At 47.1% G+C, this 26,673-nt stretch overlaps 1 protein-coding gene across 16 annotated transcripts in view; it reads right to left on the reverse strand.

Moving 5' to 3' along the window:
- The window catches only part of KTN1 (kinectin 1), a 467,921-nt gene that overhangs the window by 322,904 nt on the left and 118,344 nt on the right, over positions 1-26,673 (reverse strand). For all 16 annotated transcript variants that reach the window (XM_086937462.1, XM_086937458.1, XM_086937457.1 and 13 more), the window contains exon 6: positions 26,325-26,438. In XM_086937462.1, coding sequence (XP_086793588.1) covers positions 26,325-26,438 — 114 coding nt within the window. The remainder of the gene's footprint in view (positions 1-26,324; positions 26,439-26,673) is intronic.

Consider the following 26,673-nt stretch of genomic DNA (forward strand, 5'->3'; position numbering starts at 1 on the left):
ACCAGCTTGACTGTAATATCGAACTGACGGACGTTCATTCCTGCACCAGGCCAACGGAGATTACTCAGTCTGCCAATTAAGAAATCCGTCCCAAAGTCTCAAATGTGCAAAACATTCAACAGTAAATCAGGCAGCATCCCTAGAGGCCTTGAAAATAGTAAAAAGATGTCTAGCTCACCACCAACTTCAGAGGTTGATATAGCCATTTTCAGCATAAGAAATCACTGAAACACAAAGATAGCATGATGAATTCAAGATTCTGATTTCTGGAACATGACATAACTCCACCATTTTAGCACTAACCCACAACCTCAAGTCAAAACTAACTTAATTTCTCACTAAGGACACACAAAGAAACTTCAAGCCCAAAAATGTACCCTCACACGAGAACCTTAACCATTACACACCCACTTTCCCAGCCACAACTCTTTACGTCATCACCTAATACAGGGCTCTCCGCTTCCAATTATACAATGCCTCACCTCAAAACCTGATCCACTCCTAACCAATACAGTGTAGCCACACATCCTCTCCTTAACTACTTCCACCCTGAGTCCCAAAATGAAGACTTTCCAACTCACAGAACAATCCCTCACATCTCTTGCCTCCCCCCAACATTTGCATCAAATATTCCCAAATGTAGATTGCTTCAAACCCACCAGCACCCACCACAACCCCTATCCGATTTCCACAAAGCCTATCCCCCGCTCAAACAGGCCCACTTTGAATCCCTTCACTCAACGTAACCAATTTCCTCTACTTAACCCTCCATCCCCTCACAATCTAAACTCAAATCACCACATATTATCTGGAATCTCCTCCAGTCCTCCTTCACCAAAGGTACCCACATCTCCATTTCACCCCACCCCTGAATCCTCAAATTCACCCTCACCCACAAACCCTCTAGTCTCCTTTCTTGTAACGAACATGCAACCCTCAGATAACAAGAACTCCTTTTAATCCAAAAATCAATTAATTACTTTGCAAAAAAAAAAACGTACTTTCTTGGCCAAGAACTTATCCTCCTTTGGAATGAGCTCACTCTCCCTTTTAGAAGAGCTCCCAGTGCAATCCGGGTACAGAATCTCAACTACCCTACCTGCTACCAGACGCTCGCTCCCGAGGTGAAATCTGACCTCGTCAAAGCGCGCGTCTGTTAGCTGTCCACATTCCTAAATACGGGCCACATAAGGTCTGAAGCAGACACTCTCAATGCTCACGCATTGAGAGTAGGTCTGCTCGACCTAAAAAAACTGCTCCTCTCATACAGCACTGGTCCCCTTCCATGTCGATCACCAGCATCATCATAAACCATGGCCCAGTACCCTCACTACAATAGCAACACAGCAAAGTACAGGGACCTGGTCTAAATATCGATCCAATGCTCCACCATCTCCAAAACCAAACTCTCCCATCTCAGATGCCTACACCACAACTGCAGATCAACACTTAAACACAAGACAGAAATTGAGGACGTGATCAACTCACTGAATCGGGACCTAATTTCCCACACAAACTTGGTTCCGAAACTCATCATAACCCACCTGGACCTCTTAATCCACCTGGCTACGAAACTGCATGTGTAGACTAAGAAGGTAGACCCAGTGGTGCAGCTGCTGTTTTTATAAAAACTCTATCCAATGGAGCACATTAAAATCCTCTTAACACACAGGGAGACAGGCTTTACATCACTGCCTTTATAACGACAAGCCTTTACCACGCAATGCCAATACCACGAACATGCCTTTACCATGGGTGCCTTTACAACTCAAGGTGTCTTATGTGTGTTATGTGATCCTAGGCAAATATTTTGTCTTAAGAGGCCGCCTTTTTCTTTATTGGCACATAAGAGAGCACCTTCAAATATGCAAGTTCACTCTTTCTGCTGTTATTTACTAGACTAAATATTTGCTCCATGTATAATAAGAATCGAGCCCACATATAGGGTACACATGAACCCTGGCTTGCCTCTTAGCTCATTTATAGCATTGTTATCTGGGCAGGAATATTTCCCAATTCATGTTTAAAAACATTACTTTTCATAAATGTATTACTAAAGCATGATGTGGTAGTGCACTGTCATTTACAGATAAAACAGTTTCAATTGAAATGACCACAAAACTTACCCACAAGCATTTAGTTTTATTGATAAAACTATATAGCACATAAACATTGTTTTGAAATTGGGTTCCACCAAAAATATTTAAAATTTGCACATCACCGAAAAGTTCATGATTTTGTTTTTATTCTATAGGAATCTTTTTCCACCACAAAATTACAAAAATGTGTCTTCATAACTAGTGAAATATATTTGAAATGTTCACTTACTAGCTATTTCAGTGTTGTTATAAAAGAAAAGCCTGCCTTTCATTCCACATACTTTGCACAATGGGATTGTCACACAGTTCACTTTACAAAATCCTCGAACTTCAGTTAAAGAAAGAAAAGCAATTGTAGGAAGACAAACTGACTTTTGACCTCAGTCTCTGGAAGCCGAGCAAAGGTGACAAGATAACAAGATTTAAAGGCATCTTTATTGCACATACACTCTTTGTGAGCAAGCAGAACACCTGTTGCCAGCTCGGAGTAGGCTCCAAAAATAGCTCATCCTGATTAAATCTGGCTTGTCATAGCAAGTGGGAGAGTGGATTTTTCTAGCCCTGCAGATATATATACAATTACATTTCAGGTATATGGAGGTAAGGGTATTTTTAGGCTTTAGGGATGGTAAGTGTCCCTTTATGGTTTAGGGGTGGGTATGGGAATAGGGTGGTAAAGGGTATTTTTAGGCCCTAGGGGTGTGTAAGGGTATTGGATGGTAAGTGTGTTTTTCGGGTTTAGGGGTGCTATATAGGATGTAGTGTGTTTTTAGGTTTTAGGATTGAGAAAGGATATTAGGTGTTAAAGGTGTTTTATGATTATGGGATGGATGGGTGGGTGGGTACAGGGTGGTAAGGGAGGTTTTAGGGATTAGATGTATGGGTATTGGCTGGTAAGTGTGCTTTTCGAGTTTCTAGGTGGGTAAGTGTGTTGGGTAGTAAGGGACAAAATAAGGGGGTTGGGGTAACCCACCCCACCCAAAAGAAAATATTTTATTTCTAATAATTATAAAAAAGGTGGGGGTGTGGGGGTTGAGGTGACCTCCCCCAATAAGTAATATGATAATTAAATATATTATATATAGAAAGGACCAGTTCCACTACAACCCTGGTTAAGAATCTCACTACTTCACAACCATTCACTATTACAGCCAACTCAAAACAATTGTGCAACAAAAGTACCCAGACCTAGGCCTCCAAAGTAAGAGAAATAGAATTCTCCTTTGACTCAACTTCCTACAAAGCCTAGCAGTACAACCAACTAAAAAATGCCCCTTGAGATGGTCAACTTCGAAAGTAGTAACACAAGGTCATGTCATTTCTATCATCTCCAACCTAAGCCCCTGCAACTAACAAACTTTCCAGACCTAAATCCAGCTAAAGCCCTTCAAGATATTACTGCTGCCAACACGCGCCTCTTGACCAAAATGATAAAAGACTCACTCAAGGAATTGTCCCAAACAAAATTTCAAAGGAGCTTTAATAAACCCTCTCCCATTTAAAAAACAAATACACACATTCCGCCCGAAATTAAATATTGCATTCATGGCTTAAATCTTAGAACGATGCATGGAGAAACAACTGAATACCTACTATGAAGGAAACAGCCTGCTCGACCCCCACCAGTCATGATTCAGAACAGGCAGCAGTATAGAGTCTGCTATACTACACGGAGTGGACAACACACTCACCCTCTTAGATAAAAGAGAGTCATGCCTGCAGATCGTACTAGATCTATCGGCATCAACACGGTCAACCATATAATTGCTAAAAATTAATGAAGGAGAAAAAAATATCCTGCATCTACCAATCCCTTGTTACCCATTGTTCGTCCTCCCTGGATGGCCTGCGGTCCAAGTGGGAGAGGGATGTTGGAGAGATTGATGAGGAGGGATGGAGGGAGGCCCTCGCGGCTCCGAGGGAGGCGGCCGTAGCTGTACGACTGCGTTTCATCCAATTTAAATATCTGCATAGGGCTTACTACACGAGAGAGAGGCTGTGGCGAGCCGGGTTGATTGCCTCCCCTGATTGTCTGAGGTGTGGCAGAGAGGTGGGCACGTTCATCCATACCGTGTGGACCTGTGGGGCTCTGGAGGGATTTTGGAGGCGTATATGGGACTATTTGGACGAGGTTCTGGGTTGGCAACTCCCACGTACATCACAGCTAGGCCTCCTTCACGTTTTGGAGCAGGTGGGTGGCAACCTCTATAAAAGGCACTTGCTACTCCTGGGCCTTACACTGGCCAAGAGGGACGTGGCCCGCGCCTGGAAAGACCCAGGTCTTGAGGTATGGAAACGGGGCATGGATTATTGTATGGGGCTGGAACGCCCGGTATTTGAGGCTCGTGGTTGCCCCAGAAAGCATTATAAAATCTGGAAGAGGTGGGCCGATTACAGGGGGTTGTGGTTGGAGCCGCCGCCGCGGCAGAATGCAACTGAAGATCATTTGTCCTGTGAGCCGGGGTGAGGATGTGAGTGCTTTACCGTTATTTTATAGACTGATTTGCGAAGATTCAGGTAACCATCGTGGACAGGGCTAGGGTGGGACCCGTGAGGGGGTGGTTTTATGGGGTTGGGGGGGATCGGGTAATTCAAAGTTAATGTCTTATCCTGTTTGTAGCGTTGATTGCTTTGCACTGCCTCTTGATTATCTGCTCACATCCCCTCCAGTGTTCGGAGCGCTGTGAATGTCTTGCAATCATATCTGAAATGTCAATAAAATCTAGTTCTGAAAAAAAAAATCATGAAGGAGCAGATGGGCCTTGTAGACATGGTGTTAAAATGATTTGAATCACACCTCCCAAGCCACTCCCAACACAATTAAAACATTATTTCTTAACCTGGTAACTGATGGCAACCAATTTTACATGAAGATCTCCTCCCCTGACGACAAACACACTGAAAAATCTTCAGTAACTGATGACAAAATACTCCCTCCAAGTTAACGAACAGATGAAGGCTTTCCTCCCGACCTCATTTCCTCAAAGCAACATTCATATACAAACTTGGCTGGATTCCACAATCATTGCTGATGGTAAACCCTCAATTGTTGAGACTGCAAAATCCCTGGGCTTCATCCACATCGGGAACCTAAATCTTCACATTCACATTAACGCCATACTAAGGGTCACTCAACACCACGTCAGAATCCTTCGAAAAGTGAACCCTTCATCTCCACAGACAATGCCCTATCAATAGTCCTTGCATACATGCACCGTTTTACTATTGTAAGAGCGCTCTGATGCTCCCCTGGGTCTGATTTGCGCTATATAAAACCGCAAACAAATAACCAAGTGTTGGATCTCCAGCAAAAAAAGGTTGAGAGAAGCCGTAGGCCAGTACTCCAACCCTCAGATGCTGGTGGTTAGCTTGTGTAAATGTGAAGCGTCCTGATCAAAATATTTGTTGCTGTTTCACAAATGTGTGACTCGTACAAGTCTGGTTCTCCACCCGGTTTTATGATGTTAGCCTATTAGTCAGAGGTTACCTCCTAGAGAACACCCACGAGTACGTACCTCCGCCATCATCGCCTGTGGCCCTCTGGATAAAGGAATAGATTTCTGTCTAGATGCAAGTACTGAAATCTTACTTCCTTTGGTCAGTTCAGAATTAAATCTCCTTCACACCAGAGATTGTAAACTAGTCCAAACTAGCCTTGGACACTCCACTCTCCCTGAGCATCTGTTGGGAGACTGCTCTTTCCCAACATGGGTCGCTAGGTAGCATATTCGAGTTAGTGTTTTTGTCGTGCCCAAGAGAAAATTGCAGTGCTGAGTTACCTCAACTGCCATTGAACTCTGTGATACATGTGGCTTCCTGGTCCAAAGTTAATCTGAGGGACATGGCTCTCCAGATGGAGGTACAGAATCTGCTGGACAATAGGGCTGACATCCAGAGCAGTGAAGTTCCAGTTTCATCTGCACTACCTACCAGTCCAACAGGAGGTTCCAGCACGTCAGTAGCTGTAGAACCAGGGTGCTTGTCTAGTTCCAGTGTATGGTTCTCTGGGTCCAGGTTTATCTAAAGCAACATGTTGTGCAACATGTGATGGCTCACTAGAATCCTGCTTCCCTGGATTGAATCATCCAAATTCCTGCAAATGCTTCCATTATAGAGGTACTTCAGCAGCGTCTGGGCCCTTCCCACATGGAGAGAGGGAAGGACCTCCATTCTCCTGATCCCCTGTTTCTTACCACAGATGATGGCATTGAAGTGATACTAGACTCCCTCTCTACTAAGGCTCTCTGTACTCTGGAGAAAGCTGCCCGATCCTCAAATTAGAGGAAGCTCTTTGCCATTTCGAAGGCTGTGCTTTTATTTTGCAACCATTTTAAGGGGCAGGCTGTTCTAATGAGGCCCCGCAACGAGGTTTGTGCCTACATGAACCGACATGGAGCGATGATGTTTAGGGTTCTGGATCAGCTTGCCTGCTCCCTTTGCCTATTAAGTATCTCCCTCCTAAAGATAGAAAGTTCCTACATCCTGGGGTTGTTTAATACTCAGACGGATGCCTTAAGCAGCATAATTTGATGCTCAGTGAATACATCTTTGACACAAGACATTTATTTTTATTTGTCACTTGTACAGGTTCCAAGAGGTTCAATCACTTTGCCGCTCATTTCAAACCTCTCCTATCCTGGTATGTTTCACTTCCCTGGACACAAGGCATCATGGATGGGTATTATTCAGAGGATAGCTACATATCCCTAGCAAACAGAAGGTGCTAACCAAGGTCAGGAATTGGGTGATTGGAGTCCTGATTGTCCCCTGGAGGCTGAGGCATCCTTATACCCCCCCACTACTGAGTCAGCTTGCTCTGGTTTACAGAATTAGTTTTCCTCCTCTCCCACCTCTCAGATCACCATCTCCGTCTGTTAGACCGGTCAGCCCTTTGGGTGGCCCCTTCTAATTATTTCTTTTTTTTTATCCCTTTTTGCCTTCTGCATTTTTCATGTGTGTCCACTACATTTGTTTTCTTTTTGGTGTTGACCCTAGGTCTCTGGGCGCCTCATTATTACCTGTTAGTAATGCAGCGCAGGAGCTTTTTTAAATTAGAGAAAGGGCAGGTACCCTCACAAACCGGTAGCCTGCCAACTATCAAAGTTTCACCTCAGAGCTTGGCCCATAGGTTAGTATTAGAGGGATCTAGAACCTTCCGGCCCATTCTAGTGACCTGGGCCTAGGGTATATAAGGTCAGAAACTGGGCGGCCATTTTGAGCATCATAGGGCTGGCTGGAGTGCAGGCTGTGGCGTCAGGGGGGATGTGGCACTGAGGGAGTGGACTTCTCTTGAGGGTTGCTTCCTTGCCGCGGTCATCGCCCCTCTACCCGTAGACCTGGCCCTGCCTAGATATTTTCCTGTTGAACCCTGCCCGGGTGTCTCCACGAAAAAGGAGGAACTGTCCCATCACTGAGTGGTTTAGAGTAAAGGTTGGGGCTCGTGCTCAGTGGAAAGTATTGCCCCTTTGATCTGTGGGAGTGAGAGCTGCCCTGAGGACGCTAGATAGCTCCGGGGGTAAAGAAGAGACTGAAAACTTGACCTCCCCCCTTTTTCTCAAGCGATTCCCCCCTCCTGTGCTGGCCTGCCCCCTCTCACCTGTGTCGAGGAGTGCTGGACAGAGGTCAACCCCCTTTTTGGGACGATTTTGCTGGGGAACTGCTGAGGTGTGGAGGTCGCCTGACCTGCGACATTGGGGCTAGAGGTGCCCATGTGGGTGTTGCGACTCCCTCCTAGGGTGAGGAGCCGGTGGTAGATTCGCCGCCTGTACCGCTGCCTCTCGCTGAGGTGAATGTTGCTGAAGGGCGGTGCAGCAATGAGGCGTCTTGTCCCTAGCGCAGGCCCAGTGGAGGGCTCGTCAGCTTCACTAAGGGGCGGAGCAGCATTGAGGCGTCCCTTCTTACACGCAGGCCCAGAGGAGGGCTTGACGGCTTCCCTGAGGGGGCGGCGCTGCATCGCAATCGCCTCTCTCCCGCGCAGGCCCAGTTCGGAGGAAAGGAGTGGCTGCCTTCGTAGGTGGCCGAACCAAGTCAATTTCAGTTGTGCATTGTAGCGGAAGCGTCCTCTCCTCTGCGCAGGCCCAGCGTGTAAGTCGGCCTTGCCTGCGAGGGAGGAGACGCTTAATCAAGAGACTGCCAGAGATGGTATAATCTTCCCCAGCTGCCTGTGACGGCTGAATCTGAAACTAATACCATCAAGCCCACAAGTAAGCAGGGATCTGGGGGCTGGTGTGGGACACAAAATTAGAGAAATCTCCACGGGCTAGTGAATGGCCTACTCTCTTGAACCCTGGTGACAGAGGTCATGTAGGCCAAGGGAGCATAAACCGACAAAACTACCCTACTGGAACTAGGGATCTGCCATCCATAGAAACTGCTGCTGGCTCAACACTAAAGCTAAACAGAAGCCAGGGCATTACAGGTTACGAGATCAAATGCATGATACTGACTTTTACAGAGAATGTGCCCGAGTATACGACATCATATCTTGCTGAGTCAGCTCGACACTGGCTGTGTATCACTGTAAATACTTCACGAGATTCGCGACATGCTTGACGAGTAAGTTTCTTCAGGAGCCTGCATGTTTTAGAATCTGTTTTTTTCATCGTGTGCCGTGCGACTACTCTTCAATTACATGAAACCTTTTTCTCTTTGCAGAAATTTCCTATGCACGGATTTTAAAGATTACATCAGACCTTTCCTATGGTCTTAATATTATCGGTCTGCTGCCCTTGATTTTTTGCGTGTACATTCTGAAACCTTGGAGGTATTCGTGCAAACTAATTTCCCTGTTTGACATCTGATTTGATATTTATTCAACATTCGTATAGATTCACTCTAGGACCGAGAGACCGTCATCTCTAGATCTTTTATCCACTGTTCTCTATAAGAATGTACACTGATGTCTGGAAAGGATAAAAGGTTTTCTCCTTCTTCTCTCTCCTTTATAGTATCCCGTTCTCTATACATGCATATAACCTATGTGAATTTAGATGTTTTCCACCTCGGCCCACTGAATAAGTACTTGGGTCCCTGATACAGGTGAGCAACTTAGTCCTTCGTGAGATCGCCTATGTATTAGACATATAATTTTTGAAGAACCCTGAGGTATCTCCTTAATTTCCCCTTCTCTTTTTCTTTACCTGCTGATATATATTTTGCAGAGTCAGTTCATCCCCTTTTTCTATTTAATGTCAGTAGGTCACACTTTTAGTGAATGTATGCTCACTATTTTAGAAGACCGGTTCACAACCCTTTTCATTTGGTACGTTCATTCCTATATCAGTGTTCCGTTTGGTATTGAAAACAGTTCCACATGTAACTTCACCTAGATCTCCATTTTCTGTGTCCCCTTCATCCTGTCACCCCTTATGAAATGTTCTACCTCCTTGTGTTGCAACTATCTACTAGAAAGTGGTGTGCTTGTATATATTTTTAATGTGTAAATATGAATATGTGTGCTTTGTCTGACCTTGATGACCAGCTTCCCTCCCCTTGGAAATATGAATTTATATATTTTGCCCTTTTGCCCACAGAAACGCTACGCTTTGCAGCTTTGTTGCCCAGCAAAGTTGAAATGGAACTGTAAAAACCTCACTTGTGCCCTGATGAAGGAATCCTGAATGGTGGCACTTTTTTCCGAAACGCGCGTCGGCGCTTTCCTCTGTCTGTTGGTATTAAATGTGTCTGTAGTTTTTCCTTCTGATGTATATGGTGATGGCTGAATGTGTGTATGCCTGAGAGTATGAATGGTTTCTGTATATATTGCCTTTCTGTTTCTTGTGCTGGGCCAATATCGCCAAAGAAAATAATTTTATATGTCTATGAAAGAAATCTTTTTGAACAAATTAATGTCTTCTTACTAAGAAATATATGAAAATAAAATGATTTGATATTTGACAGCGTTTTTGTGGGCAATTGCACTCATTTGAACTCTTTAGTCCCCTAGAGTTTTTTGGGAACTTCCCGCTCATGTTCTGATGACTATCAACACTAAAGCTAAACAGAAGCCAGGGCATTACAGGTTACGAGATCAAATGCATGATACTGACTGAATTTAATGCCCATTCTTGTTTTTCCAGGAGTATATAATTCTGGCACCTGCTACTTCCACACGTAGACCAACTTTACTAAGAGAGATCTGCAATATGGTTTATTTGCTGTAGAAATGCACAATCTTGCTTCCCTGAATAGATGTATTGTGTTTATTTCCTGCTTAATTTTATTTAAACTGCAAAAGTAACTGCCTGAAATTTAGAGTATTAAGTGGTTTTGCTGAATTCATTTCCTCTGGGGAACAAGATTCTTGAACTAAATAAAATGTTGGGTTCTACATGATGCAGGTAATCAAATGTGGAAGTGCTTGATGTGTTTAAGTGATACATGCTTAACGGAATAAGTTAACTTAAGGAATTTTTATAAAGCCTTTCTCATTTTTCTAACAAGGTGTGGTGTCATTTTTGGTGGATAGGCGCTGGGTTACTGTGGTGAGTGTGACGCAAGCATAGCACAATTGCCTTAGAAATAGGTCTTATCACTCTGTGCCGTGCTACCCTAGGTGGACCGGTGACCCGGGGTCCAACATATTGGTGTTCAGTGGTAGGATTAGGGCTTGTGCTTGCGTCCACTTGACAGTAGCTCAGTGTCCACCACGTACCCTACACCTGGAGTTTTCTTCCAGTAATTCCATAATTGGACGTTTTTGTTTTTTTCAAATTCCTTTCTGGTGGTGGGTTGAAGTAGCCCTTACTTGACGCCTCTTTCTTCAGTACTCCAAATAACTGTCTGAGGCCCCGCCTGGTAAAATGGAGTTTGAGTTGGCTGAGTTAGAAACTAAAAACAGCGGCCCAACTTAGGGAATTTTGCCGGGAGAAGGGGGTGTTCAAGCGTGGTGCGAAGAAAGTGGAACTCCAAACCAGCTTGAGAGCATGGGTGGCAGCTCACCCAGATGGGAAAGAGGAGGAGGAAGAGGGGGATCGTGACAACATCATTGAAGTAGATATGCTGTGCCAAACCGAAGGGGGGAATCTGTTACCAGGTCCTATCGAGGGCGGGCAGTAGTGTATCTGGAAGGAGCCTGACCTCAGCAGAGTTAGCTGACAGGAGGGAGGAAAGACTATTAAAATGGGAGTTAGCTAGGTTGGAAAAGGAGAGGGAGGAGAAGAGGCTTGCCCATGAGCTTAGCTTAAGGGAGTTCGACCTCAAAGCCCTACAGATAGGGACCTCCAGTAATCCTGTTGGTGGCAGCGTACCTAAGGAAATTACCAGGGAACCAAGATCCTATTTGCCCAAAGATGTAGTCATCAGTTTTAGTGTAGGAGACGACATCGCCAAATGGTTGGCTGCCTATGAGGTCTCATTGAGAGCCCATGGGATTTCAGAAAATCAATGGGGGGGTGGCCTGTACAAGTATATGCCTCCAGTAGGGAGGGATGCTCTTAGCCTTAGAGCAGGAGGAACAGACCAATTACCCCACCATGAAGGTTGCATTGATCAGAAAGTTTGGGCTGACCCCTGAAAAATACAGGCAGAAATTTCGGAGCAGCCACAAACTAGGTAGACAAAATTGGGTAGACTTTCTAGATTACGCTAAAAAGGCATTGGAGGGTTGGGTACAAGGCAGTGAGGTGACTGATTACGAGGGGTTATACGATTTGTTCTTAAAGGAGCACCTCCTCGAGAAATGTTTTCCGGAGCTGCGTCAACACCTGGTGGATAGCAAGCTGACTAAGGTTAGGAAGCTTGCAGAGGAGGCAGACATCTTGGCTAGTACCTGTGTGTCCTCAAAGGGGACTGGAGGGGAATCCCAAAGGACTGGTCAGTGCGCTCCCCAGAAGAAAGAGGGGGGAGACAAAAAGAAGGAGTTCTCATTAGGCCCCCAAAACAGTTTCCAGGGAAGGGGATCAGGTTTCACTCCTAAGGTTAATCCACAAAACCCCCCCTCATCCTGACCATAGTCAGCAGCCAAGGGTTGTCCGCTGTTATGAATGTGGTGGGGTTGGGCACTATAAAGGAGATGTCAAGTGCTCAAAGAGACCACCCACTCCCACTGGAGGAAAAACCCCGGGTGTGGCTAGTGTAGTGCTCAGGGAGGAATTGCCCTTAGATAAGGGAGGTGAGTGGGCAGGGATAACCCTAGTGTCCCTGGGAGACAGTGAGATGGTTCCTAAGATCCAGGTGCCCCCCAAATACCACCAAATATGGGCAGTGGGTCACCATCAATGTCCAGAGGGGAGGCTCTGAGGGACACATGTGCCAGTATGACCATGGTAAGGAGGCAGCTGGTGTCCCCAGAGCAGGTGATTCCAAACTTACTCCACCCCGCAGTGATGGCTGATGGCAAAATGGGCCACTGTCCTGTGGCCGTAGTTCCTTTTGAGTGGGGAGGGGTCACGGGTCCCCTACGAGTTGCGGTGAGCCCTGCCGTGCCAGTCGATTGTCTGTTGAGGAATGACTTGGAGCACAATGCTTGGAAAGCCTGGTTGGACCTGTGCAAGCACACGGTCTGCGACTGCCCGAGGGGGAGTTCGCAAGGGCTGGAGCCTGGAACAAAGGCACAGCCAGCTGCAAAAAAGGGGAAGATCCGGGGACAGGGAAAACCTGCCTCGGCGTCCACACCCCGCAAGATGGATGGGACACCTGAGGTGGTGGTCCCGGAGTCCACGGAGGGGGATGTAGTCTCCCTGGAGGACTTAGCTGTCCCTACAGAATGGCATGTGGAGGGAGGACCTACCAGGGAAGAGTTTTGTCAAGGGCAGAAGGAGTGCCCTACCCTTGAGGGACTGAGGCGTCAGGCCGTAGCCCAGGCAGCAGGTAACCTTATAGAAAACTTTCACATCTACTGGGAGGATGGTCTTCTCTACAGTGAACCCAAGGCTCCGGTGCACGGTTCGTCACGGGCCTTGGTAGTTCCCCTGCGTTTCCGAGCCTTCCTCTTGGAGTTGGCTCAGGAGATCCCTTTGGCAGGACACCTGGGTCAGGACAAGACCTTTGCCCGGCTTGTCTCCCATTTTTATTGGCCTCAGATGAGGGTAGGGTCCGACACTTTTTGTAGGACGTGTGTGTCTTGTCAAGCTAGTGGGAAAACAGGGGTTAAGCTGAAGTCTCCTGTGGAACCACTACCTGTCGTTAGCACCCCCTTTGAAAGGGTGGGCATCGACATTGTTGGGCCATTGGATCCACCCACTTCAGCTGGTCACAGGTTTATCCTGGTTCTGGTGGATCATGCCACCCGGTACCCACAGGCTATTACTTTGAGGACTGTTACTGCACCTGCGGTGGCTCGGGCCCTGATGGGGATTTTTACCCGAGTGGGTTTTTCCAAGGAAGTTGTGTCCGATAGGGGAACCAACTTTATGTTAGCATACATGCGGGCCATGTGGAAGGAATATGGAGTTACTTACAGGTTCACCACACCTTACCACCCCCAGACCAATGGTCTGGTGGAAAGGTTTAACAAAACCTTGAAGGGCATGATTAGAAGTCTGCTTGAGAGCCTGCGGAGGAAATGGGACGTCCTCCTACCCGGTCTGCTGTTCTCATACAGGGAAGTTCCACAGAAAGGAGTGGGCTTCAGCCCCTTTGAGCTTCTCTATGGCCACCCTGTCAGAGGACCTCTCAGCCTGGTGAAAGATGGATGGGAACAGACTCCCAGGAAGCTTCCCCAGGATGTGGCGAGTTACATGCTGGCTTTCCGTAGCCAAATGGCTAAGTTGTGGAAGCAAGCTTCCGACAACCTGGAAGCCAGCCAAACCGTCATGAAAGAGTGGTATGACCACAATGCTCACCCTGTGGAGTTGGAGCCTGGCCAGAAGGGGTGGATTACCGGGGACTGAATTCGGTGACAAAAGACTGATGCTCATCCAATCCCTAGGGCGGATGAGCTCATTGACCGGCTGGGAGCTGCCCAATATCCGAGTACTTTTGACCTCACAACATGGTACTGGCAAATCTCCCTTACAGATGGAGCGAAGGAAAGGTCAGCCTTCTCCACACCGGAGGGCCACTACCAGTTCTGTGTGATGCCCTTTGGGCTCAAGAACGCTCCTGCCACTTTTCAGCGGCTGGTGAACCAGGTCCTCTCCGGTATGGAGGCCTTCTCTGCTGCTTACCTAGATGACATTGCTGTCTTCAGCAGCAGCTGGGAGGACCACTTGTGTCACCTTCAGGCTGTTCTCCAAGCCCTGAAGCAGGCTGGCTTGACGATCAAGGCTAGCAAATGCCAGATTGGGCAGGGGTCGGTGGTGTACCTAGGCCACTTGGTGGGCAGGAGAACAGTGCAGCCCCTCCAGGCTAAGATTTGAGACTATCATGGCTTGGGAGCCCCTAAAGACCCAAACCGAGGTCCGAGCTTTTCTGGGCCTCACAGGATACTACTGGCGCTTTGTTAAAGGATATGGCACTATTGTGGCCCCCTTGACTGAGCTCACATCTAAGAAACAACCTCGACGGGTAGTCTGGACTCAGGCGTGTCAACGAGCTTTTGACACCCTAAAGCAAGCAATGTGTGCGGCTCCTGTCTTAAAGGCCCCTGATTTTTCCAAGGAGTTTATTGTCCAAACGGATGCATCAGAGCATGGTATTGGGGCAGTGTTATCATAACTCAATGAGGAGGGTCTGGACCAACCTGTTTTCCTACCAAGGAGACTGCTTCCCTGGGAACAGAAGTGGAGTGCGATTGAACGGGACGCTTTTGCGGTGTCATGGGCTTTGAAGAAGCTGCGACCATATCAGTTTGGCTCGCACTTCCTTGTTCAAACTAACCACCGGCCCCTTTGTTGGCTGATTCAAATGAAAGGCGAGAATCCCAAGCTGTTAAGATGGTCCATCTCCCTACAGGGAATGGACTTCAGGGTGGAACATCGGCCTGGAGTGGACCACGCCAACGCAGACAGTCTCTCAAGGTACTTCCGCCTTAGTGACGAGAACTCCCAAGGGGTTGGGTAGCTCTCCCCACTTTCTACTGGGGGGGGGGGGACGCGTGTTAGACCTGTCAGCCCTTTGGGTGGTCCCTTCTAATTATTTTTTTTATCCCTTTTTGCATTCTGCATTTTTCTTGTGTGTCCACTACATTTTTTTTCTTTTTGGTGTTGACCCTAGGTCTCTGGGCGCCTCATTATTACCTATTAGTAATGCAGCGCAGGTGCTTTTGTAAAATAGAGAAAGGGCAGGTACCCTCACAAAATGGTAGCCTGCCAACTGGTTTCACCTCGGAGCTTGGCCCATAAGTTAGTATTAGAGGGATCTAAAACCTTCCGGCCCATTCTAGTGACCTGGGACTAGGGTATATAAGGTCAGAACCTGGGCGGCCATTTTGAGCATCGTAGGGCTGGCTGGAGTGCAGGATGTGGCGTCAGGGGGGATGGGGCACTGAGAGGGTTGACTTCTCTTGAGGGTTGCTTCCTTGCCGCTGTCATCGCCCCTCTACCCGTAGACCTGGCCCTGCCTAGATATTTTCCTGTTGAACCCTGCCCCGGTGTCTCCATGAAAAAGGAGGAACTGTCCCTTCACTGAGTGGTTTTGAGTAAAGGCTGGGGCTCGTGCGGAGTGGAAAGTATTGCCCCTTTGATCTGTGGGAGTGCGAGCTGCCCTGAGGACGCTAGATAGCTCTGGGGGTAAAGAAGAGACTGTGAAAACTTGACCCCCCCCTTTTTCTCTAGCAAACCCCCCCTCATGTGCTGGCCTGCCCCCTCTCACCTGTGTCGAGGAGCGCTGGGCAGAGGTCACCCCCCTTTTTGGGACGATTTTGCTGTGGAACCGCTGAGGTGTGGAGGTCGCCTGACCTGCGACATTGGGGCTAGAGGTGCCCATGTGGGTGTTGCGACTCCCTCCCAGGGTGAAGAGCCTGCCTGGCGAATATCATTGTCTTGTAACTTTTCCAAACTATTTATTAGTTATACAAAATGATTAAGTGCTCAGGAAAGTAGTGGAACTGAAAAATGCATGGCTACTTTTTTCGTTCCTTTGCCATGAAACATCCTCTTAACTGTTCCGGCATTTCAGATTCCATTACTGCTTTAATTCCTCATTGCGCTTTTGTTGCAAGGGGCCGATTTTGCAGCACTGCTGCAGAATCGCCCCCTGGTAACAAAAACTGCCCCCACCGGTCTAAAACCGCCCCACCCTTCCAGTACACCGGGGAAATGCCCATTGCCCGCTACGGTCAGTCCGCCCCTGAACCCCAAGATGTCCAGCATTTACCAGATGTAATAATTACCCACACAAATGGGGCATAGCATGCAGATGTACTGATAATTTTCCCTGAAGATTAATCTGCCAAACTTTACCTGGGTAAAAATTGGGAGGCTGCAGTGTTTGCTGAAAAATGTGGAATTCAGTTATCTACAGTTACTGCACATACAGGAATTTACCAGGATTCTCATAATGAGGGGTTTCTTTTAGTGTTCCACCACTGCCCAACATACTTTGGCTCATTCAACAGCAGCTTTTGTGCTCTTCCGTTGTGCACATCCGTCCACCATATAATTGTATACTTTTAAGTGATCTAGGTTCTGCATCTTTTGCAAACCTCCATCAACTCTATTTAGAGGAAGCAGTATTGTTCTAGAAATTGTATCTATCCCCCCCCAAAAAAATACAATTCTACTGCATCAATGTATATTTTGCAACATTTACAGGATTAGAACTTCTGTGTTTTCACCTTTGGCCATTTAAATTCTTTTGGGAGGTTATTAGCATGGTTTCCCTCCCTCCCCCTTCCTAAAAAAAAACTAGCAGTCGTTCCCCTCCACAAGAGCTTCTAGATGAGATCCTCATGATGCATACACTGTTCCACAGGAATAAAATGGTTATGAAAATGCATCTGGTTATAAAAATGTAAACAAGGACACAGCTAACTTTCTAGAATGGATCTCTACACATACTAGGTATGAGCAGGGTTTGCATTACTGGCCTCAGAGGCCCCATCCCCGAAGCCATTTGTTTTTTTTTTTAAAAAGGGAGGGGGTGTGCGCAGCCCCCCTCTCGGAGCCTAAAGTAGCCCAGGGACTAAATCCCCCATGGGGACAAACAAATCTATTAGAGAAAGGGGGATGCAGCCCCCCTCATGGAGCACAAATGAGCCCCAAGGTCCCCAATCCTCCAGGGTCCATACTTTAATTATAAAGGAGGAGGGGTGCCTGGTCCCGGGCACAACACGCTCTAGGGCCGAATGGCCCAAAAAAGGGTGGTACCTTTACCTATAATAGGCCCAGGGACATCATCCCTGGAACAGGAATTTAATTATAGAGGGGGTGCCCCAACCCTTTAGATGCCCCGGGGGCCCCATCCTCCAGGATTTAATGCCCCCCAAAAAAATGCTTGATAGAATTGTGAGCCATTTGGTACTCACTTTCATATCTTTAATGCCTTACTTCTTTATTGACCAATTAGTAAAAACGCAGTTTGGGTGATGTAATTTGGGATTTCATAAATGAGGTCAAAGAACATGTCATGATGACATAATTTATGAGGTCATAAGCAATGCATAGCGGGGATGCACGCTATAGTTAGCTAACCATAACTTGTGACTTTCTGTGTTTTTCTTGTTAAAAACGTTATGTTGTCACTGACATTCTCATCTTACTATCAGCTCTCTTTAACCACAATTTTTTTTCAGTGAATTTCTAAAGTGTTTTAAAATTTGAAGTAAGATAGAATCACGCAGCTCCCTGCTCAAGCCAATAATGACCTCTGGCCATATTTTCATTTTGGAGGCAGGGGTGCATGGCCCTGGGGACCCCATCCTCCAGGGCAGAATGCCAAAAAAAGAACAAGCATTGGCAATGCAATAGGTCTCGCATTAGGAAAGTGTGAGCTATTGGTATTGTAAATGACCATTTTTTTAAATGTGTTGGCTTTGAAAATATACAAATTAATAGCATTGTTATTCACAAAGCCAATACCTTACACTTTCCTAATTCGAGTCCTATTGGCTATGGTAATGCTTGTTGGTAGCAAGCAAGGACAGTGGTGTTGTGATGCTGAGTGATGATGTCGTTGGGCTGAGTGATGTCGTTGGGCTGAGTGATGTCGTCGTTGGGCTGAGTGATGATGTCGGTGGTGTCTGGGTGATGCGGTGGTGTCTGAGTGATGAAAACAAGTTACTTACCTGTAACTTTGGTTCCCCAGTATTGGTAACTTTCATAGATTCCCATGCTTTGTATCATTCCCCGTCGTCGGAATGGGAGCCTCGGTAGTATCACAACCATAGAAGCAAAAAAGATAAAATAGGCCTGGGCCTCATCTCCTTTTGTATCCTATCACCCTCTTTGTGCAAAAGAGACCAAACATTTGTCAGGACCAATCAGAGCAGCCTCACCCCCTAGAACCTCCCTGAGAGAGCTCAGAGCCTCAGATTTTCGTAGCCGTTGTGCAAACCGCCACTATCTCTGTCAAAAAACTGAGCTTTCCCAGGGGAGGAGGGTGGGCGCATGAGAATCTATGAAAGTTACCAATACTGGGGAACCAAAGTTACAGGTAAGTAACTTGTTTTCTTGCCCCAGTATTGGAACTTTCATAGATTCCCATGCTTTGTATCAGAGTAGCTAGCAGTAATAACCAAGACACATTTTGTAGATACATGGCATCACATAACCATAAATCATATAAACTTATAGCATAGCAAACAAGAAACAAAATGTGCTCACCAGGATGGAGGGCTTGGAGGGAAAGCTCACCTCTCAATGGAAAAGATTCAGCAGAACTGCTTGACCAACAGCCGCGTAGTCTCGTCCTGCAGACTACAGGCAGTAGTGCTTCGTGAAGGTATGTGTACTGCTCCACGTTGCTGCCCTGCATATGTCCTTAATGGCGACTCCAGAGAAAAGAGCCACCGACGATGCCACAGACCTTGTGGAATGTGCACTGACTTTTCTGTCCAAAGGCTTGCCCGCCTCCTGATGGCAGAATTGAATCGCACTGGAGATCCAGCCGGAAATGCCACTCTTTGCCAAAGGAAACCCCTTCCGTGGTGCGCTGTAGAACACAAACAATTGGGATGATTTCCAAAAGGGTTGTGTGCGCTCCAAGTAGAATTTTAAGCATCTTTGAACATCCAAAGAATGTAATGTGCGTTCCGCAGGCGGTGAAGGGCGCGGAAAGAGACTTTAAAATCAAAGGTTCATTTAAGTGGAACTCGGCACCTTTGGAATAAATTTCAGATTGGTGTGAAGGATAAGCACATCCTTTTTGAATTGCAGGAATGGATGCACTATGGAGAGGGCTTGAAGCTCACTCACTCTTCTCGCTGATGTTAGAGCTAAGAGGATTGCAAGTTTCCAACACAGAAATTTCAGGTCCGCCTTGTGCACCGGCTCAAACAGAGCTTTCATGAGTTGAGCCATGACAAGATTGAGTTGCCAAACTGGTGGAGGAGGGCGAACTGGAGGATACATTCGAAACAAGCATTTTAAGAATTGTTTAATAATACTAGAGGACCATAAGGAAGGGCCTGAACTGCGCCTAAACCTCGATATGGCTGCAAGATGTACCTTAACAGATGAATGCGCCAACCCAGACTTTGCCAAATGATAGTATATATGGCAAAAGTTGATGAGGAAGAGATTTGTAAGGATGGAGATCTTGTCTCTGACACCACAGGCAGAACCTCTTCCATTTAGCCTTGTAAGTCTTATTAGTGCTTGGTGCTCGAGCTTGGGACAAAACGTCTCTACATTCCTGGGAGAGATTCAGATGACGGAACTCTGTGTTCAGGAGCCACGCTGTCAAGTGCAGTGATTTCGGATCCGGATGGTAAACTTGTCCTTGATTCCTCGACAATAGGGAAGGAATTGGTCGTAAGCGAATCGGATGAGCTTGGGAGAGTAGAAGGAGTTCTGTGTACCAAAATTGCCGGGGCCAAGCTGGTGCAATGAGAATCATCCTGCATGGTTCCGCTTTTTTTTTCTTGAGTATTCGAGGAATGAGGGGAATTGGCGGAAAAGCGTAAAAGAATGCGCTGTACCAGGCCATCGAAAGGGCGTTCCCCAGAGATCCCTGATGGTAAACTTTGCTTGCGTAAAACCGGCATTTTGCGTTCCCCGGAGAGGCAAAAAGGTCGATGGTTGGTGTCCCCCAGACCGAAAACACACTCTCCAGAATGGACTGATTCAACTCCCATTCGTGATTCACCTCTGTCTGGCGACTCAGGGCATCCGCCCTGACATTGAGAGCTTGCCAGATGTTCGGCTCTCAAGCTGATGTTGTGTAGAATCGCGTAATCCCAGATCCTCTGAGCTTCTTTGGACAGAGTTTGCGATGTCGTTCCTCCTTGCTTGTTGAGGTAGTGCATGGCCTTCGTATTGTCCGTCTGGACCAGCACTCTATGATTTCGGACCCTGGGAAGGAAAGCCTGCAAAGCCAAACGAATGGCCGCTAGCTCCAAAAAATTGATATGGCACCAACGCTGTTCTGGATTCCAGTGCCCGCTGACTTGAAGCTCTCGGAGCACCGCTCCCCAGCTTTCCAAAGAGGCATCCGTTGTCATGATCAATGGGGATGGTGAATCTCTGAACGTCGGACCCTGTGCGATATTGTCCTGCACTAGCCACCATTCGCATGCCTCTCATTTTTGGTGTCACCAACACCTTGTCGTTGAATGATCCCTCTGCTTGGCACCATTGTTTGTCTAGCTCTTCCTGCAGAGGACGCATTCGCAGCCTGCAATGAGGTATTAATGGTATGCAGGATGACATCGACCCGAGCAGGGACTTGTATTGTCTGACTGAAAGGCATTTCTTGTGGAACAGTTGGCGAGCCGATATGATCAACTTCTGTTGACGTTCTTCTGAAGGACGAGCTGTGCATTGCGTCGTGCCTAAAATGGCTCCAAGGAATCTTGTAGATCTGGAGGGCTGTAGAACTGACTTGTGTTTGTTCAAATGAAGGCCCAGGTGACTGAACAACTGAATGCAAGCCGAGACAGCTTGAGCGGTGTCCTTGAAAGATGGAGCCTTGACGAGCCAGTCGTCCAAATAAGGGAAACCTGCAGGGATTGTTTTCGTAGAAAAGCTGCTACTGGTGCCAACACTTTGGTGAATACTCGAGGTGCAGACCGAAGGCCAAACAGAAGCACCTTGAATTGGAAATGGCTCTTTCCCACTGTGAATCGAAGATATTGTCGGTGAGCTGGGTGTATTGGAATGTGGAAATACGCATCTTCTAAATCCAGAGACGCCAAATAGTCGCCTGGGTTCAAAAGAGGAAGAATTTCTTGGAGAGTGACCATCCTGAAAGAGAGTTTGATGAGATAAGTGTTGAGCTCTCGTAGGTCTAGTATGGGGCGCCAAGTCTCTGCCGTCTTCCGAACCAGGAAGAACCTGGAATAAAAACCTTTGGCCCTCTGACAGAGAGGTACTGGTTCTATTGCCCCCTTGAGGAACAATTGGTGGGCTTCGAGGTGGAGCAGTCCCAGATGTTTCGTGTGGGTGGCGCCCAGAGCTCTCGTTGGAGGAAGGTCTTGGAACTCCAACGTATGGCCACTCTGAACAATATTCAGGACCCACTGGTCCGATGTTATACACTTCCAGCTGGTCAGGCAAAATGATATCCTGCCCCCCACTGAGGTGACTGGGAGGGGAGGAACAGTAGGTAGAGCCAGGAGGCCGCTATTGTCTCTTGGTGCTGTCGCGTCCCTGACGGTTCCGACGCCCTCGCGGAGGTTGGCGAGAGTAAGACGCCGATTGTCCCTGCCGTTGATTTGAATACTGAGTCTTATAAAAGATTGCCAAGACTGAGGAATATCTCTGTTGGGTGTTGCCTCTGTATGAAGAGAAACCTCTGCCACGAGCACCTTTAAATGGGACCTTACGGTAGTTGAGTGATCCCAAAGACTTCGCCGTGTCCGTATCCTTTTTTATATTCTGCAGGGCACCGTCAACATGCTTACCAAAGAGCATCTCTCCATCAAATGGGAGGTCCAGGATCTTATTTTGGACCTCCTGACGAAACCAGGTGGCTCTCAACCAACCTTGGCGACGAAGCACAGCTGACCCTGCCAATGCTCGAAAAGCTGTGGACGCTATGTCCATAGCACAGTCGATAACTTCAGAGGATGATTTTTCTCCCTCCACCAGAACTTTCTTTGCCTCTTCCCTCGCGGAGTCTGGCAGTTGTTCCACAAACGGCTCCATGTCACACCACTTCGGGCGATCGTATCTGCCTAGAATGGCGAGAACATTTGCTGCTCGATCCAGTAAGCTGGCCATGGAAGAAAACCTCTTCCCCACGTTATCCAGGCGCCTACCGTCCTTGTCCGGAGACATAGTCAAAGGTGTTGATGGGTTCTTAGACTTGCTTTGAGCAGCCTGTGAAATCACTGAATCAGGCTTCGGCTGCCCAAGAAGACAAGCTGGACTGCCATCTGGAGCCTTATACTTCTTTTACACCCTGGGGAGAACCGGAATCACAGTGGCTGGATGTTGCATATCTTCATACCTTCCTCCCACACATGCTCAATCATAGGAATGGATTTGACCGATCTTCTATACTGATCCTTAAAGTCATACAGGAACCATTCAGACTCTTCCTTCGAAATTGGTAGTCCAAACCTCTTTGCAGCTCTCTCCATGAGGTTATGGAACCCCCCTATATCAACCGGAGGGGAAATAGAAGTATCCCGACCAGTGGCGTCTGGATCTTGCAATCCACTGTCTCCTTGATCCAAGTCTGGGTCCTGCAATGGATCAGTCAAGGGATCCACCTGTACCTCATCATCCGAAGAGGTATCCTGCTGAATAGGAGTGGAGGGTCCAGGATCCGGTGTCCGAGAAAGGACCTAGGAATTACCGTTGGGGGTGTGAGACACCACTTGTGACGGAGGAAGTTCGACCACTGGCTGCACTTGCGGCAACGCCTGAGGTGGAGGTTGGGTAGACTGCATTGACTCTTCCGAAGGAAACCTGTTCCTATAGTCCTGCAGCATCAACTGCAGGTCAGAAATTAAAGAGGCGGGCATGGCCACCATGTCCTGCCCTAAACTAGGTGGACGAAGTCCTTGTGGAACATATTGATGCACCCGTTGGTCACAATGCTCATAGTATTCCTCCGTGTCAGTCTCCTGCAGTTTTACATTTAAGTCTGAGGGACTGTAGGCATCCCCAAAATGGCCTTCATTTTCCTCATCCTCCTCTGAATCCTCATCCTCCTCTGAATCCTCATCTAGAAGCAATGACTGTAGATCTGTCGAAACTCATCGAGGAGACGTCATTTCAGGTGTAATTTTCATTCTCTGCAGAGGAAATGGCAGTTTTTTACCTGTCAACGGCTTCGTCGACGGAGCCGTCGTCGGCTTAGTCGACGGAGCCGTCGTCGACGGTGCGGAGGTAGTCGACGGAATCGTCGACGGCACAGAAGACCTCGTCGATTGAGTCTTGGTCGTCGTCGACGGGATGATCGTCAACGGTCTCGTAGACGAACTCGTCGTCATCACCATCATTCTCGTCGAAGTCATTGTCGTCGCCGACGTAGTTTTAGTAGTCGACGATACCGTTGACAGCTGTTTTCCGGAGACCACCATCGTCGACGTTGAAGAAGTTATCATCGACAAACCAGGAACCTTGAACGACGACGAAGTCGTCGACTCTGAAACCGCTACCGACGACAAGCCCGTCGAAGGAGCCAAGGAAGCAGCGGGAATTTTTCCAGAAGTAATCGTCGTCAACGTACCTGATGTTTTTGTCGTCGACGGACGCGGTTTTTTCTCAGGCACGGTCCCTGGAGTGCCTGTAGAGTGTTTGTCACCAGTCCTTTCCTTTTTGGACGGAGGAGAAGTAATAGAAACCTCCTTTTTGTCCTTCGAGGCTGTAACTAATCCAGCAGCCTGTCCCTGCCTCTCCTTTTCACTTCCGTGAGGAGATTGAAAGGGACTAGCCCTCTCAGACCTGTCAGAGATCTTATGAGGGGCCTTAGAAGGGGACCAGGAGGAGACCTACCCCTCTTCTTGGATCTGTGAGAGGAAGCCAGAGATGTCGAATCCTCTTCATCCAATGAGAGAACCTCCTTCCGAGTTTTCATTTTTTGAAGCCAGGTCAAAAGCCGTCCCTCTCTGTCACGAAGTGTCTTAGTAGAGAAGGTTCTACAAATTTTGCAGTCTGTGGCCTTGTGGTCAGGGTATAAGCAATAGATACAGCTTTCATGCCTATCCTCCACAAAAAAGACGCTTTTTTCCACAAGACGCACAGGACCTGAATAAGGCCTTCTTCTTGTCAGACATGTCCTGAATGAAGTAGAAACCTTTATAAATAAACAGTTAGAATGAGAAAAACTGAGCAGAGCTCAGTGGAGACTCCCTAGCACAACGTGCGGTAGAAAAATCTTAGGCTCTGAGCTCTCTCAGGAAGGTTCTAGGGGGTGAGGCTGCTCTGATTGGTCCTGACAAAAAGTTTGGTCTCTTTTGTACAAAGAGGGTGATAGGATACAAAAGGAGATGAGGCCTAGGCCTATTTTTTCTCTTGTTTCTATGGTTGTGATACTACCGAGGCTCCCATTGCGACGATGGGGAATGATACAAAACATGGGAATCTATGAAAGTTCCAATACTGGGGCAAGCGGTGGTGTCCCCGAGTGATGCGGTGGTGTCCCCGAGTGATGCGGTGGTGTCCCCGAGTGATGCGTGGTGTCCCCGAGTGATGCGGTGGTGTCCCTGAGTGATGCGGTGGTGTTGTGAGGCGTGCAGCAGTGTGAGGCGTGCAGCAGTGTGAGGCGTGCAGCAGTGTGAGGCGTGCAGCAGTGTGAGGCGTGCAGCAGTGTGAGGCGTGCAGCAGTGTGAGGCGTGCAGCAGTGTGAGGCGTACAGGAGTGTGAGGCTTGCAGCAGTGTAAGTGCTTTGATACTAGAATATGCATGCTCCCGTATCAGTGCGTAAACGCTCTGCTGCGACAGTGTGCACGTTCCATTCTCAGGGTGAGTGAGTTTCGGGTTCTTAGTCACAAACAGTATGAATGAATGATGAAAACAGGAAGAAGGGCAGTCATGCGGGGCGTGCGTGTTTTCTAATTGTAAATTGTGAGTGAGTGAACCAACGCAATGGTTTGTAAACAACAAGAAAAGCGGACATCAAAGGAAGGGTGGGAGGGAACGAGCAATATGGGGTGTGAGCGATAACGAAAGTTAATTGTTGTAAGAGGGGGAGCAGGAAGTAAGGCCGAGCGCACGCTGGCGAAAGCAGTCTGCTGCTTTCAAGTCCATGCCAGATGCCAGCTTTGCGCTTGAATACCTCACCTGCACTGGCCCTAAACCGCATTCCAAAGGTCTTTGGGAGCATTTTCTGGTGCCCCTTACTAAACCTCTCTCATAGCGATCGCTTACGCGATAGCTAGGAGAGACCTAAAAAGGGGGGTATGCGCCACCATTCCTGAGGTTATTTTAAGGACGTCACTTCTTCAGGACTTCAAGTTCCTTAAGGTACTGAGATATCTGAACTCGTCTCTTATGGTTAGATCACACAGTCCTTGGGCTGTTAGTGTCAGAAAATGTTTCACCCATCTCTAGTTCTTAAAGGGAATATAATCTGATCCATGCACTTTTAAGAGCAGAAGAACCAGTGTCCGTTTTAAGGGTGACAACGCCTTGTCAACATGTATCTCCGTTTAGCGTGCTGGCTAACACTTCCATTACAACATCAACTAATGAACTAACATGCACTGAATCTAAATGCTTTCAACACTTTCCCTGAACTTAAAGTAATTGTTTTGTGGAATTCCCATCACACTCAGGAATGCCAGATTGACCACACTTGTATGTGGCTGGTAACTAGGGTATGAGCCCCGATAGCAGAAGACGATGCAGACTCTCTTCCTCAATTACAGGGCACCAGGACACTGTCTGGTGATAAAGTGCTAGAGAATTACATTAGTGTAGCAAGGTATGACATAGCAAGAGGCCTTCAAATATGTAAAGTAACATCAACAAGGGTATGTTCTTGCATTAAAAAAATATGCCTTTACATTACAGGCAGGAACTGAGTAACATAGCAGCCAATACAGTTTTGAGGCTAATAATAATAGTACTCAACAGGTCTGAAGTCATTATTGCATGACTAAGAAACAATAACTCAATACAGTCTTATTTACAAACTACATCAATGACGTTAAAGGATACAAGCATACAAAGAAATGTGAAGGAAAGAAAACCTTTTTTTCACAACATTAACTCAAATATATGAAAAGGACTATGATTATCTTTTTTTTTAATACACAGTTTATCAGCTCCATATTCTGTTCAGAAGACTAACCTGGGTCAACTGTTTGACTTGTTCTTTTGCAACAGCAGCCTCTTCCTTTGCAACTACAATAAATTTATCTTTTTCTTGCAGAAGCTGTGCAGCCCCTGAATCACTTTTGCTAGCCTGAAAGAAAAAGAACAAATAGAGACTACATTACTTTCCAGTGTGTTACCTCTTTAAAAGTGCTTACGACACTTTGTGGGATGCATGGGAGGATTGGCATTCTACTACAAACAACTCTCGCTTGCCATGAAAAGAAACCTGCTTTTCCATTTCAATGCAAGTACCTTCTGGTTTGCTATGCCAATTGCTGTTATTTGTGAGCTGACCTATAGCTCATCCAGCACTTAATGCATGT

The sequence above is a fragment of the Lissotriton vulgaris genome, chromosome 9 (assembly GCF_964263255.1).
Source record: "Lissotriton vulgaris chromosome 9, aLisVul1.2, whole genome shotgun sequence".
Lineage (NCBI taxonomy): Eukaryota > Metazoa > Chordata > Amphibia > Caudata > Salamandridae > Lissotriton > Lissotriton vulgaris.